The 14,427-nt window shown below is 37.0% G+C and overlaps 3 protein-coding genes across 10 annotated transcripts; 1 reads left to right on the forward strand and 2 right to left on the reverse strand.

Annotated features, from left to right (window-relative positions):
* Positions 1–1,909: 1,909 nt before the first annotated feature.
* Positions 1,910–5,414, forward strand: LOC137743515 (uncharacterized). Its single transcript, XM_068483424.2, has 7 exons — positions 1,910–2,496; positions 2,603–2,769; positions 3,172–3,383; positions 3,680–3,937; positions 4,043–4,129; positions 4,411–4,583; positions 4,912–5,414. Exons 1-7 carry the CDS (start codon positions 2,156–2,158, stop codon positions 5,030–5,032), a joined length of 1,359 nt encoding a protein of 452 aa, XP_068339525.2. The 5' UTR covers positions 1,910–2,155; the 3' UTR covers positions 5,033–5,414.
* A 1,124-nt stretch (positions 5,415–6,538) lies between these two features.
* On the reverse strand, positions 6,539–8,749 carry LOC137743717 (protein LURP-one-related 7). The gene is made up of 3 exons (XM_068483662.2): positions 8,434–8,749; positions 8,111–8,323; positions 6,539–7,045 (listed from the first exon to the last, which is right to left on the reverse strand). Exons 1-3 carry the CDS (start codon positions 8,665–8,667, stop codon positions 6,923–6,925), a joined length of 570 nt encoding a protein of 189 aa, XP_068339763.2. The 5' UTR covers positions 8,668–8,749; the 3' UTR covers positions 6,539–6,922.
* Positions 8,750–9,751: 1,002 nt separating this feature from the next.
* LOC137743562 (RNA-directed DNA methylation 4) lies at positions 9,752–13,811 on the reverse strand. Of its 8 annotated transcripts, none has more exons than XM_088678875.1 (10): positions 13,603–13,811; positions 13,370–13,450; positions 12,821–12,906; positions 12,467–12,541; positions 12,311–12,352; positions 11,188–11,324; positions 10,972–11,090; positions 10,627–10,714; positions 10,478–10,548; positions 9,752–10,398 (listed from the first exon to the last, which is right to left on the reverse strand). In XM_088678875.1, the coding sequence occupies exons 1-10, from the start codon at positions 13,709–13,711 to the stop codon at positions 10,148–10,150; spliced, it is 1,059 nt and encodes a 352-aa protein (XP_088535001.1). In that variant the 5' UTR covers positions 13,712–13,811; the 3' UTR covers positions 9,752–10,147. The 8 variants fall into 8 exon arrangements, with proteins under 8 accessions (XP_088535001.1, XP_088535000.1, XP_068339582.2 ...); XM_088678874.1 differs by having other exon boundaries at positions 12,299–12,352; XM_068483481.2 differs by having other exon boundaries at positions 12,311–12,355.
* Between the last annotated feature and the right edge of the window lie 616 nt (positions 13,812–14,427).

The raw sequence follows: 14,427 nt of genomic DNA on the forward strand, positions 1-14,427 counted from the left end.
ATATATATTCTCCATTTTATGTTTTATTTTATTTTTATTTTTTTGCTTGTTTTAGTTGTAATTATATGCATTAGAGAAATTGGAGTATGGTCCCTTCAACTTTAGTTGAGTTGGAGGTTTAGTTCTTGAGCTAAAAATTTGTGAATATTGGTCTCTAAACTTGTCACAATGTGAAACAATGGCTCTTTGGGAAACTCCATTAGAACATCTGAACTTTCTTTTCCCTTTAAACCCTTTAGTTCAAATGAAAGTTCTAACGATGTTACTACCATTTATCCACACTATAACAAATTGAGGGACCAATTAAGCAAAAATTCAAAGACTATTTGTTTTTGTTTTTGTTTTTTTGTTTTTTTTGTGATTACAAATTCAATTATTATTATCCATGAATGCTAAAGAGGGTATGTTATGAATCCAAATTATGTTTTAGTTCACAAACCATTTGATTTAAAATATAAAATAATAGGAAACTTGGTTTAGAAAAAAAAAAAAAATATATATATATATATATATATATATTTGATCATAGGTTAATAGTCACTTTATTCTCAAGAATAGGCCGGTTAAAATAGTTCTCTTCAATTAAGATAAAAGAATTACTTACAAAATTTAACTCTTCATTATCTATCCCTAAACTGAAAAAAGTCAATTAACTTAATTCTATAATCGAAAATAATTTTTACCTGAAATGTACCCCTATAAATAATTAGGATTAAAGATAATAACAAAACAATTGAGCACAAAATATTTTTTTATTTATTAGGATTACAATGATCATGCATTCATACTAGTACTACCATTTTGTGGTATTCTTTTTATGAGAGGTCTCATGTTCAACTCGCATTAATGTCGCTAACGTAACATATTTGCATTGAGTTCGATACCTAAAGCAACTAACCTAATATGTAATGTAGCCAAATCCTTCATTCCCTTATAGTAGGGTTACCCAGAATGTAACTTATCCAGGTCATACGCATGTAGGGTGATCCAAAATGGACCAGGATCCTCTCCTAATCTAAGGATGAGGATCCTCATGACCAAGGGATGTGGACCGTTGGATTTTTATCCAACAGCTACAAACAGGGGGGTCCCTTTAAAGTTATAATAATTATAACCGTTGGATTTTTATCCAACAATCCACATCTCTTGATCATGAGGATCCTCATCCTTAGATTAGGAGAGGATCCTGATCCATCCAAAATGTGAATGATTTTCACCTGAAAAGAAATGTGAACGATCGTACACGTGTTCCACAAATCTCCTTTTTACACTATGAACCAAGCATTGTGGAGATTAATATATATATATATATATATATATATATATATATATATATATATTTGTAAGAATAATGTTAGGTAAATCTAAGTTTTTAGTCTAACATTACCCTTATACTTCAATTATTTTTAACACTAATCATCTTGATTTCTGAGTTGGATCCACTCTGATCCCATTAACTCTCTTATTGTCCATACGACAAACACCACTATTACCATTAATCTTACTATACCTAATTATCAATCACTCGAAGTCTCTTTACTTTTTTTTTATTCTCTATTTTCATCGTGCATGGAAATAATGCTATTGAAAAATGAAAAATTGACGTATTTGTTGACACAAATTGATCACCATACAATAGCAGATTTATCTCTATTAAAAGAGAAATTTTCAGTTGTCATCAATTCACTACGTAACAAGCGTTTGTTGAACTATTAATTCACTTTTTGAACATGCAGGAAGCGTTATTACACGAGTGATGTTGTCAAGATTGTGCATTGGGTGCAAGAAAGTTTCTCCTGTACTAAAGTGTTGGCAATGGTGGATTGTCTTGCTAATTAGAGTCTTTCACTTCTATCCATTTCATTTTGTGTTCAATATTATCATTCACCGCCATGGCTTAGGCATTTTTCTTCTGCTTTGGTGGGTCTATACTCCCAAACCCACAGATTCGGAAGAAATGAAACCCAGCAGAACCAAAAAAATTCGGCCCAAAATCCGACTATCAGGCTCATTTTTGAAACCAAACAGATTTAGGCCCAATTATCAATAAAATTACAATTTTACCCACCACCTGGTTGAGCCAATTTCTCAGTAGCTACAAAGTTACGCCGTCTCCTCCTCCCATAAACCTCGCAAAACCTTTCAGAAAAGCGAAATGTTTCTGACCATTCTCCGACGGGCAGCCGGGTCGGGCGGTCCAAGACCCGACCCTTGGAGGCTGACGGCGACAATGAGCTACTCGACGTCCAAGGATACCATGGCCAAGAAGGCGAAGAAGACGGGCAAATCCAAAAACGACCCCTCAGCTACCGCCGGCGACGACGTATCGGAGACCGACGCGGCCCTCTCCGGTCGAAATTCCCGCGCACGCCAGCTCCAAGCGGACGAGAGGGACCCGTCGCTTGATGTGGGACCCAACGGCCGTCCTCTGTTCACTTCCACTCCGACACTCTCTCAGCTCAGCCGCAAGGACACCTGCTCCTACTACAAGCTCAAGTAAAACCCTAAACCCTGATCGAAATCCGTAACGAAACCGATGTAGTTTTGTATCTGTGTGTGTATGTATGTATTTATTGGGATATGATATTTTTTTTATTTGAAGGATGGAGGAATTGAACAATGTTTTGCCCGAGGGGCTGCCATTGGGGATGGTGAAGGAGTTCGAGGATGCAATGCAGAGCGCGGTGCTCGTCCGCCAGAGCTTTCTCGATCTTCGTGACAATTTTCGAAGGATTGTGGACCCGCCATTGGACTCGGCTAGCAGCAAAGGTGTGTGCTTTGTGTTCCATTGGTTTTCATTTGATTGATGCTTTGCTTGTTTAGAGCTGGTGAAGTTTGGGACGAATGTTGTCATTCGGCACAGTTGAAAATGATCATCGTTGGTTGTAGCACACTATGATCTAACTCGACTTTAAAGTTCCGGTTTTGATAACCAAGATTTCCGAGGGGTCATTATGCTAGAAAATTGTTAATCACTGGATTTGAAGACTAGGAAGCTAGAAAATTGTATAAATTCTTTTGATTTCTTAATCTGATAAGGCCTCGTTATGCTTTTTGTATATTCTTATATCCCTTTGTAGACAATCGATGCTGTAATGCATATTTAGTTTCGTGTACATGTCGAATGATGGGTCACATGTAAGATGGCCTTATCCATGTGTGCCTGTTCAGGTACAAAAGCTCAAAAGCAGATTGTCTTGGACGGTCCCGTAAGCTGTGGAAAGAGTATTACTCTTGCAATGTTAGTTCAATGGGCTCGTGAGGAAGGCTGGTTGGTTTTATACGTCCCGAGAGGCAGGGAATGGACTCATGGAGGCTTTTTCTATAAAAACCCACAAACAGGTCTTTGGGACACACCTGTTCAGGCTGAAAATATTCTGAAGGTAAGATTGTGGAGCTTTTTTATTTTCTTTAATTAACATGCTATTAACTGATAGAGGATCGGTAATCTATGTAGGTTTACCTTTGAAGGGATTAATCTTTGACAATTGAAAATAGTGCATAAACCTTATCTGTATCAGTGATCATTCCTAAAAGCAATGATTATAATGGTTTATGTTTGAAATTTTGAATTAATGTGACGTAAGTGATGGTTCTCTGTTCATTATGCAGTTCTTGGATTTCAGCTTTTGATCATCTCCATGGCTTTATGTTCATCTAATGTGTCATTTTATTCCAGGATTTCCTGAAGTTTAACGAATCCCATTTAAAACAATTGCTGTGCCAAATACTTGATCCTATTCCTTTGGGAGAGGGTGCTGGTGTTGGATGGATGAGAGATGGAACTGATTCCATGGCAATGCCTGAAGGTTCAACTCTATATGACCTAGTTAACTCAGGAATCAGGCACACTCATGCAGCTGTTGGAGTAGTAGTTCGATTGAGGAAGGAATTATCTCTTGTGAAAAATATCCCCGTGCTTATTGCAATTGATCAGGTGCGACCAATCACTAGATAATTGATATTTTAATTTATTGGATGAATTTTGTTTCCGGAGCTGTGTTGTAAACTTTTGCTATATTTTTGTGCTCATTTTCTGCAGTATAATAACTGGTTTACGTTCAGTGAGTATGAAGAGCCAGTAACTGTTCGTTCTACTCGACCAATACATGCTAAAGAACTCGCAACGGTAGGTCCCCTATGTTTGGTTGAAATAACGTTGTGCTGGTGTATACTTGTAAATTGTAATCTTAATCTGTATGGACCATCAGAATGTCCATTCATCTATGTTTTTCTAGGTTTTGTATTACAGCTTCAAATAATCTTGTTGTCCTTCAGATGTGGTTCTTATTTGATTATTTCACTTATGCAATCAAGTTTGGGTGTACTAGTTGGTAGTAAGTTGTGGTTTGTCTGCAATATGTTGTATATCGGAAACTGATGTGCACATACGTGGTAAAATTCTTCCAGGTGAAGGCTTTTAGATCTATGCGAAATGATGACATGATGGTTGGCGCGTTTTCACATTCAACGGCGGTAGGAAAGCTTCGTCAAGACTTGCCAGATGTGCCCGTAGATGCTCGCGTCAACCTATCCCGCTACACTTTAGATGAAGCAGCCGCTGTTTGTCATTACTACCTTAGGTATGCTAGTTAATGCTTGCCATGCGATAGTCTTGCTGATCGCATATCTATTGCATGATTGTATGTTAGACTGCTTATATACTCCGGTTTAATTTGTTTTACCTCGGGTCAAGCAAATGTCGGTCAAAATTAGTGAAAGACAAAAAATTTTAATGGTGTAAGACATGGTTTGTTGCCCCATAATGGTAATGCATTAGAGTCTTTGGGTCAGTGTTTTTTTAGATGCTTAAACTTGTTGGGGGCATCCTTTCATGTCTAAAGCTTTCGTGATGCCTTTGGCCTGCAAACATTTCACATTCTCAGCCTTCCCTACTGTTTTCTATGGCAGACAGCGGCTTATTCGCCGTGAAGCATTCACAGAGGAAAACTGGAAGAAAGTATACTACTTGTCGAACGGAAATGGAGCAGAAATGAGATGGCTACTTCCTTTGATGCGGGCAGATAGTTAGTTCCTTTGAAGCGGGGAAATGGTTGTTCCTTCGGTAAGGTGACAAGCGAATATGATTTTTGTATCACAGCAGTTACAGAAGACACAAACTGGCAGAGCTGCTTTTTTCGCCTCACGGCCCCTTGGATTTTGATCTTATTCAATCATAATATGTTTTCGATCGAGTTTGTACTCGTGATCATTGAACTTCTCGCGTGATCGGAGAAGTGTCTGAAGACGTTGTATCATATGTAGATCAGTTCACATTTTGTAGTTTCGATGTTGAACTCAACTCTATTCATTTCATTGCATTTTCAGATGTATTTGAGAAACTAGTAACCTTTCTCGGTGTGTAGACAGAAGACATTCCTACTCGTCTTAATAAATTGATCGGTTCACAATCAGATGACGAGTGTGTTTGCTCCAACTGGACATAAAAATACCTCTTTTGAGCAATATTGGCAATTTCAATTGGGAAAATTGCGAGTTTGGAAGTAGCTAGGGATAGCATCCAAAGTAGCTCATTAATTACTTTGAATTTGCAAACCTTTGTACACTGCTCTTACATCTTAGGGGAAGCAAGATTCGGGTCACAATTCGTAATTTTATTTTTCTTTGAACAAACAATATTATCTACACTAACGGAGAGAGAATGAGTTTAGCCTCACAATAAACTAGTAATAATGCGGTTCAAATTCGCCTTTGACGAGAATCGAATCTGAGACCTCTTATTTACAAATCCATAAGCATGTGCAATCTCAGAAGCCACCTATCGGGTTAGACAAAAACCAAGATCCTGATTACACAACAAAGACGTAGCAATCAAAAATTCAGAACTCGGCTCCACTCGGCATGAAGGGCGCTCAGTACGTAGAATTCACATTCTCCGAACCAAAGTTTACAAGTCAGCAACTGATCACAATCAAAAGCCAAACACCGACACTTATACCAGCAACACATTGCAGTTAGTACAATCGAATGCTCACAACTGTACTCAAAATTCTTCGGGGCCAGTTCACGTATATTTTTACTGCAGATTATTATAAATTACTTTTTAAACGTTATTTTTACAAAAAAATTAATTAAAAATAGTCGTTTAGGCGGTTTGAAATATTATACACGGTTAACTAAATAAACTGTTTATGTATTTGTCACAGTTTAATTGTCTAACTGTCAAAAATACCCCTTTCAGTTCGTGCAACATTTTCTTTACGCCAAGTTCGCGCTCAATTCTAGCAACTGGTTTTTGGGGGACCCAAATTCTTAAGGGTTTAGGGTTCGAAAAATAAATTACTGTTGTGAAAGAAACCTTCTTTATCGACTTGTTTTTTTATTATTGAGAGGACATTCAAATCTGAGAAATCTTCCGAAAAAAAAGAAGTATCATTAAACCAAGAGCTAGTCAATAACCTTATTTATTGGCTTATTCGTTCTTCCTCTTCCTTAACTTGTTACCACTTTTTCCAGGTCACAGCTCAATGCGATATTTTACGTCCATTTTGGCTTGTGATTGCAGCTGCTACGCTACTCAACTTGAAACATATAAGTTCATAACTCAGACAAGTAAATGGAAAATCCGAGCCAGTTTCAACCCTTTGCAAATGAAGACCACAGTTCTTTGAAAGAAAAGCGAAAACCTAAACAACTTGATCATTGATCTTTAACAAGTGATGCTGAAGTACACCATATTGCGCCTAACAGCTGACAACGAAATATAATCTAACTCGTGAACGGGAAAAATGGTTGCAGAGCTCATAACCTACAGACCAACCAGTCTGTTTATACGCATCGAGGGCCTTAACTACTTCATGTCTTTGCATCTCGTTGGTTCTGCCCCTGTTAGGTTGTATTGTAGCACTGCTGCGTTGATAATTTTGAAACTGTTTGATGCCAGTTCTTCTATAATCCGTGATCAATCAAGAAATATTACAATCAAGGCCGCTATCAAAGCATGAGCCACAGGTCCAGGAAATATAGTTAGTCGAAATTTTCCTCTCTTTGGCATAAGCTGGTGCAATTTGTACATAAGACTCGTCTGCAATAAGACATAACGAAAGAATTCAGACTATATCTCATAACCAAGAAACAGCACCTTAAACAAACTTCTAAGATTCAATTATTGCACTACTAGGTCGCAAAATTGCAAAGTTCAAAAACGATATAATCTAGGAACTTCCGTTGTAAATGCTATTTGCGAATCAGATAATTACACACGACCATTCATGAACAAGTTACAACAATGCTCTTGTATGATGGTCAAGTAACAAAAGACGTTGCTCAAATCTTCATACACAGAACCACACATTTGTTGCTGAGATCTCAGAACTTGTTCATATCACCATGCTATGCAAAAGCATTTAAATTCAAAAGAAAGATGCAGATCCGAGGATAGACTGCATTGATAAATCAACTTTCCAAGTACTCAACCGTAGCAATGATCCCATTACTCAACTTCCCCATTTCTATATGATGACACTACCACACCGAAATGTAGACAACAACACTCTTTCTATACGGCCAATAGCTGTGCTACTCAAAATTTAGAAACATACAAATGGAACCAGTTACAAATTCCAATAACACACAGATAGAACTGGAGGTAAAGTACATGTGAAAGGCTTGTATATAACCGTCCTGAGATTGAACTTTCATTCTACAATAAGCCCATAAACTGTATATAATCGCAGTTGAGTGCTCCCTCCCCAGGTTCCATTTTCGCTTAAAAGTTTGTAACTAGTTCCATTTGCGTATATTTCTCAATAAACTTTAAGGCAACAGTCTTCAAAAACGTATTTTTGGTTAGGACTTAGAATCACAGAAATAGAAGGTTTATCAAGTTTTGCAATCAAATTCCCTCCTCCCAATAATCATATGCAAGCAACTCATACAACTGCTTAACTTAACTGAACTTTGTCAAATAAAACAATCCCTGGTTTGCTATGGCCCTTTTGAAAATGCTTCACAAGAAACCATTTCGCTCATAAGCGCTTTTACAGGAAGCAATTTTGGCTACCCATAAGGACTTTTGGCCATTCTAAACACACAAATTTCAACACTAGCAATGAATTCAAAATCCACACAACATAAAAGCAAATCATACCTGAGCAACTATCTCATTGCCTCTGTAGATGGTGCAAGATTTCTGGAAAGGAAAGCCCTTCACTTTGAAATCGCAGGCTGAATCTGCTGAGTTCTCACCAACAAGAAACACTTCCAACTCAGTTCTGGTGAGCTTATTTTTTGTCCTTTTCACTCTAAATTTCAAGTCTTTCTCCTCACTATCTCCCCCTTTGTATCCTTCCCAGCTTCCATGCTACAAATCCCAGAAAAAGAATCAGAACCCAAAAGAGAAAATCAAAAAGAAGTTTTTCCGGGAAAAATTATTTTCTAGGGAAACAAACAGGGGCCGGAGAGGCGACATACATCTTTACGGCGCAAAGAAAACAGAGGATTTCCGGCGGCGTCAAGCAGCACGTGCTTGTGAGAAGAAGTCTTCAGAGATTGATGGGTGACTTTGTAAACGGTGTCGCCGGAGGAATCGAGGAAACCCAATTCGCCACGTGGAAGGCCGGGATGTTTCTTGGAGACAAAGAGATCGACCGGGATTTGTGAGCTCGTGGGATGAACAGGGACTGACTCCGGAACGATGTCAGCCATTTTACAGAAGCAAGGGATTCATTTGAATTCAATTGATTTTTGGGAATTCTGGAAACCGGGTTGGGTTGATTTACAGAAAGCGAAAAAAAGGTAGAAAATTTTGAGTTTTAAGGAAAAATAACAAAATAAAAAGTAAAGTAATTAGCATCAAAATTAATTTTTTTTTATGTAAAAATATAATTTTTTATTAAAATAAATAGTATCGAAAACTTTTCATTATAACTCTTTTTTTATTTAGTGTGAAGAGAGACCGGTTCTTCAGCCGGCATTTTGAACTTTTTTAAACACCAAAAGGTCAAAAAAGCTGGTGACGCAGAAAAGAACAGGTTTTAGGAATGGACAAAGATTGTCTGCCCTTCAGTGTTTTTTTGTTTGTGTAATCATAGTTAAGTTAGGTAAACATTTTATATTACTCTTTATTTTTATCTTATTATCTCTAAAAAAATAATATAAAATATTAACGTGATTTAACTGTAACCATATAAAACAAAAAAACACGAGAAGACATCGGAAGTGAAAGAACAGACAACTTGTCTTTAGGGATGACTTTGGAAACGGAAAAATTCTTGAGTACGGCCCCTCGCGTAAGTATCCGTTGAAGATAGACTTTTCTGTTTGTTTTTTGGGTGGATGAGTGACAGGTGCAAGACTTTTTCTTAAGAATTTCTCCATGTAACAGGACCCCTGACATCCCGTTCTAGATGGTTTTTTTTCGCATCCCGTTGTTGGTAAGTTTCAACGTATCAAATGGTCTTTGCAATGGTGGTTTACCATGACTTGATGTATATAAAAAATATACAACAACCAAGCCTTAAGTCATCATGTGTCAACAGTTTATAAATCCTAAAATGTCATAGAGTTAGATTTTGTCTTAAATCTTCCGTTAGCTCTAAGTATTTCATATTCTTTCTTATAGTCTCTTTCAAAATCTACCTGAGTCTTCCTTTACTTCTTTAGCCATGCGCTTCCGTTTTGTAATCGCATCTTCTAACCAAAGCATATGTAAATTTTCAATTCACATGTCCAAACCATCTTATCCGATTCTCTCATTTTATCTTCAATCGCGGCTAAGTAATCATGCAAATTTCTTGATAAAATAAACTTCATTTCAACTTAATCAAAGCATTTTTAGATTTTCAACTCACATGCCGACAGATGCATAAATCGAGTATACAGTAACACAGTAAAATCTCTCGTCCATAATTTGGTCCATAAATCTCACATCCTCTCACTGGCAAAACAATGGAACGATGGACTTGCAATAACATAACAGAGGAAAGATTTCAATGGCCATACTAATAGATCCATCACTATTAGGCTGTACAAAAGGGCTTCATATTCACACATCTAACCACTAATCCATCATTAACTTCCGACATTGGTTTACTTGTCCAGGAGAAATTACCGCAACGTAAAAGGATCTTGGTAACCAAATCCTCGTTCGAAGAAGAAAGTAGATACATGAATGCCAAAGTTTCACCTATAAGACCGTATTCTGGTCTTCACCTTCATCACTTGGATCAACATGGTAATCAAAGTCATGGCCGTCGTTGTTTTCATCGTATACATAATCTTCAAAAAAGTCATTTTCATCTAAACCCTCAGGTTCTGATGATTTGTCGCTGGAACTTTCATTTTCTTCTGATTCATCATCGGAGTCTTCGTTCGCTGATTCCTCTTCTTCTTCTTCAGATATCTCATCCGGATAATCATTTAGCGGGTTGTTTTCAGCTGAAAATCACCAATCAGTTAGAGCAAGAATAAGGAGAACTTCTAGAAAAAGGATAAATGAAAGACTGTTTAAGATTACCATTTGAATCATCAGATTCATATTCAGACTCATCAGGCCCATCATAGAAATCCTCGTCATCAACTTGGACCCTGTACCGAAGTGATTATGATCAGTTTAGCAAGAGATTAAGGCGGAAGCTTAACAAGTATAGTACACAAGATACTTACAAGGGGAATGGGTTTGAAGTTTCTTCAATAGCCATATCACTTTCCTCCTTCACAGCATATAAGTCATACACATACTCATCTTCCGAATCTACAAACATATAAGAGAAATCATCATACCGTAACAAGAAAATAATGAGTTACGGGTCACCACTAGTATTCATATAAGGGCCGAAATCAATATTCAACTCTACAAGAAGCAATTACGAGTGCTGACTGCGGACTGTGGACCAAGGACAAAATGCTATAAAGTATCCAATTCTTCTACCTTGGGTCCAATTAATGTCACTATTAAATGGGTGGCAGCACCTACTGACACGTTGCAATCCATTTAAATGTAAAACCAACCTTGTTTGGAACTGTTAGCGTATAAATCTGATTCGATCTCAGAAGCAGCAAATGGGATGAACTCTCTCAGCAGAGGCAAGTAACTGTTCAAAAGCTTCTGATCCTCCAAAGATATCTCACTGTATTACAAATTTACCATCATAGGGGGTGTCATTTTCAACTAGACTCAAGTACAAAAGGGCAAGAGAATTCCATGACTAAAGAAAGATAACTTACTCCTTAGGTTTTTCTGCAACGTCAACACGTATAATATCATAGAAATGACACATTTCATGTAAATTCTCATGTGATGTTTCTTTGTTTCCTCTTCTGCTCCTCCATATTTGTTCAAAACGTGCATTTTTTGCTACAACCTATTAGAAAGGACTCAAAATGAGATAGTGGCCAAGAAAATATTGCAGAACAAATTTCCAAGCACACAACTTTTCATAAAAGAACGCCAGATTTATTATGAGAAACAGACAAAGAATACAAGAAGCATGGACAGACAAGTAGTTCATAAAACACCTAAAATATCAGAAGAAACACAAAAACTCAATGAATAAACCCAAACCAACAGACAGAACAGCATCCTAGAAAGCTGTCACCAATCAAGTAAAAACACACTAAAGGAATGTTCTTGAAATGTTTTGACAGCGAAGTCTGGAGAGAAGCAAGAATCTGACTCTATCCCAGATTCCACCCACTTCCCCTCCTTATTAGAATACTCAGTTTGACACTGGAGGATCATTTTTATATCATCATCATCAAGCATATAGCTACTTTAAACAACAAAAAACCCAAACAAAAAGAAATGAAGGAAAAAATTTGTCCACTCTGGAAAACTTAGTTTGGGATTACAAGTGTACCAATCTGGTATTACGTGATTATCTATTAATTAAAACTTGGACCATAATAAAATGGCATCAATAAGCCATATGTGGTTATTAGTTCTTATTTTCAATCTATCATAAATAATCCTTTACAAACACAATTTTTAATCTTAAAAAAAAACAAAAAAAAATCCAAGATTGTGGCCTATACAAATGATAAAAAACTTGACAGAAACTAGCATAGTTTAAAGTTGCCTGATCCTAATTTGAAGCACATTAGAACTCATTGTCTTACAATGGTTATTATCACAAGAAAAAGATTGAAATGAGAACAATGGACAATAAACAATAAAAAAAAAAAAGTATGAATGGGGCAACTGAATAAATAAGCTCATTATATGAAAATTTAGTGCATCGTTATCTCTCTAAGACATGAAAGAACAAATCATATTAATGGAAACACTAGGTATAACAAATCCTCTACGTGATGGACTAACAATACAATTAACTTATACCATATCACGTACCTCCTTCCTCTGTCTGGCTTTAGACAAAATCAGATCTTGTTTCTGCTATTACAATGGGAATGAAAGAATAAGTTCAAGTAATCTTAGGGCCAGTACATTAGAAAGTAAAAATGTAATAAAGTGCGTAAGACCAAGAGGAGGAGACAGATAGCTTACATTCTCCTTTCTCAAAGCATATTTACGTTCTCCAATCTTTGTTTTACGATCACGCACATCACCAGTATTAGGGTCCTAAAAGAAACAGTGAGACATTTTCACCAACCTCTTAGTAGTAGATGACATGGGAATCACACACAGAATCTTGCAATGGGAATAATGAACTTGCTGATTGAGATAGAGAGAGAAGGGAGATTGTGGAGAGGAGGGGGGACGGGGGAAGGGGTGGAGGGGTCACAAAGCCTTAAAACAATAAGCTGAGTTACATGGCATTCCCGAACACATGCTTATATAAATAGTTTACAAAACAAGAATAGTTATTGAACAAATTAAGAGATGGGCAGCCCTGCTCACCAGAAATGATTTCACAACATCAATACTCGTGTCAAAGCTGCTTACTGTCTCTACATGCTGTACCAAAAGCTTCTTGGTTTTCAGTTCTGCTGCATTAAAAATATAAGAAATTAGCACCACGTTTTGTCAGAGTTTTAAAAATTTCCATCTTCTAATGAAATCTGCAAAAGCACACAACCCTATTCTAATTCAACAGAGACAACGAAAAACTGAAAGAAAAAAAACGTAACCTTGTCAATTGCTAATCAACGGAACATAAAAAAAAAAAAACAACTTGATCATATTCAGCATACTCAGTAATTTGTTAATCAATAACTCCATTAACAACATATCCAACAACTCATAAAGGAATTTCTTTGTTGGGTATAACGAAGATCGCAACTATTTAGTGTACAATTTTTTAACAAAACGCTTACATCAAAGTGAACGAAAACAGTTGGATAACTTTGTTTTAGTCCAAATATTAGTAATTTTAGTAATTACAGTTCACACAAACACGCGCATATATAAAAACAACAATGCTTGACAAATACGAGCACCATTCGTTACCCTTTCCAGCTGAATCCAACATTGAAAGCTTCTCAAAATCCACCAACGGACGCTTCACCGGCCTCTCATTGATTTCCAGCCCTACATTGCACAATGTTCCGAAATTCGTCACAAATTTCCAATTTTTTCACACTTTGCAAGTTCAAGCAAGTTTATTTTCCACTTTCCTACAGTTTCCCGGCAACCAAACAAGATAAAAAAAGAAAAATGGATACAAACTAAGCGACACTCACAGAAAGCGTCAAGTGAGAACTGCAATGCCTTGCGTTTAACCCTAACGATCACCGGCTTGTCTTCCGGTGGGTTGGGCGAAGCCGAAGAGCTCTCGGCGACCACCGCCATCTGGAGCTGCGAATAGAATTAGGGTTTCGGTGGGAGTTGGAGATGACGGAGTAGAGGGACGAGGCGCGTACTGGGAATTTTGTACAAGCTTTTGTATTGTGGGTATTTCTGCAATTAAGAATTTGGAAACGAAGGAAACGGTCGGGTCGGATCTTAAATGAGTCGGGTTGTTGTGTGCGTTGGCCTGGTAACAAGTTGGGCCGGACTAGTTCAAGTTTCTTTAGATTTTTTTTGGAGGAATTTTTCTAAAAAAACTTTTGATTACAATAGACAGAAGACTAGCAAGAATATGGTGCACAATTATCAATTTATTTATTTATTATTAAATTATTTTCGTCCATAAAATTGGAACTCAAAACTTGGTTGAGAAAATGAGACTGTTTTTTTTTTTTTTAATTCAATTGTTAGCCACATTTATCAAGTTAATAATTGGATTCTAGAAAAACAAGATTTAAGTGTTGTGTATTTTTTTTTCTTTTGCATGGAGTTCTACCAAAATAAAAGTTGACTCGATATAGTGGAGTAGGTCCCGCAGGCTACCAAGTCTTTGACTAGGGAACGAGTGAATTCCCATTACCGCTGGCAGGCCAGCTGACCCGTGAGCGCAATGGGAACGGATTTTTCAAGGAAATAGGATAACAGATCGTCTGCTTGTTATGATTCCAATTCAAAGTTGATAAGTTGCTATCAAACCGGATTCTCACCTGCTTTAAGGA

The sequence above is a fragment of the Pyrus communis genome, chromosome 11 (assembly GCF_041283825.1).
Source record: "Pyrus communis isolate YQ-2024b chromosome 11, ASM4128382v1, whole genome shotgun sequence".
Taxonomy (NCBI): Eukaryota; Viridiplantae; Streptophyta; class Magnoliopsida; order Rosales; family Rosaceae; genus Pyrus; species Pyrus communis.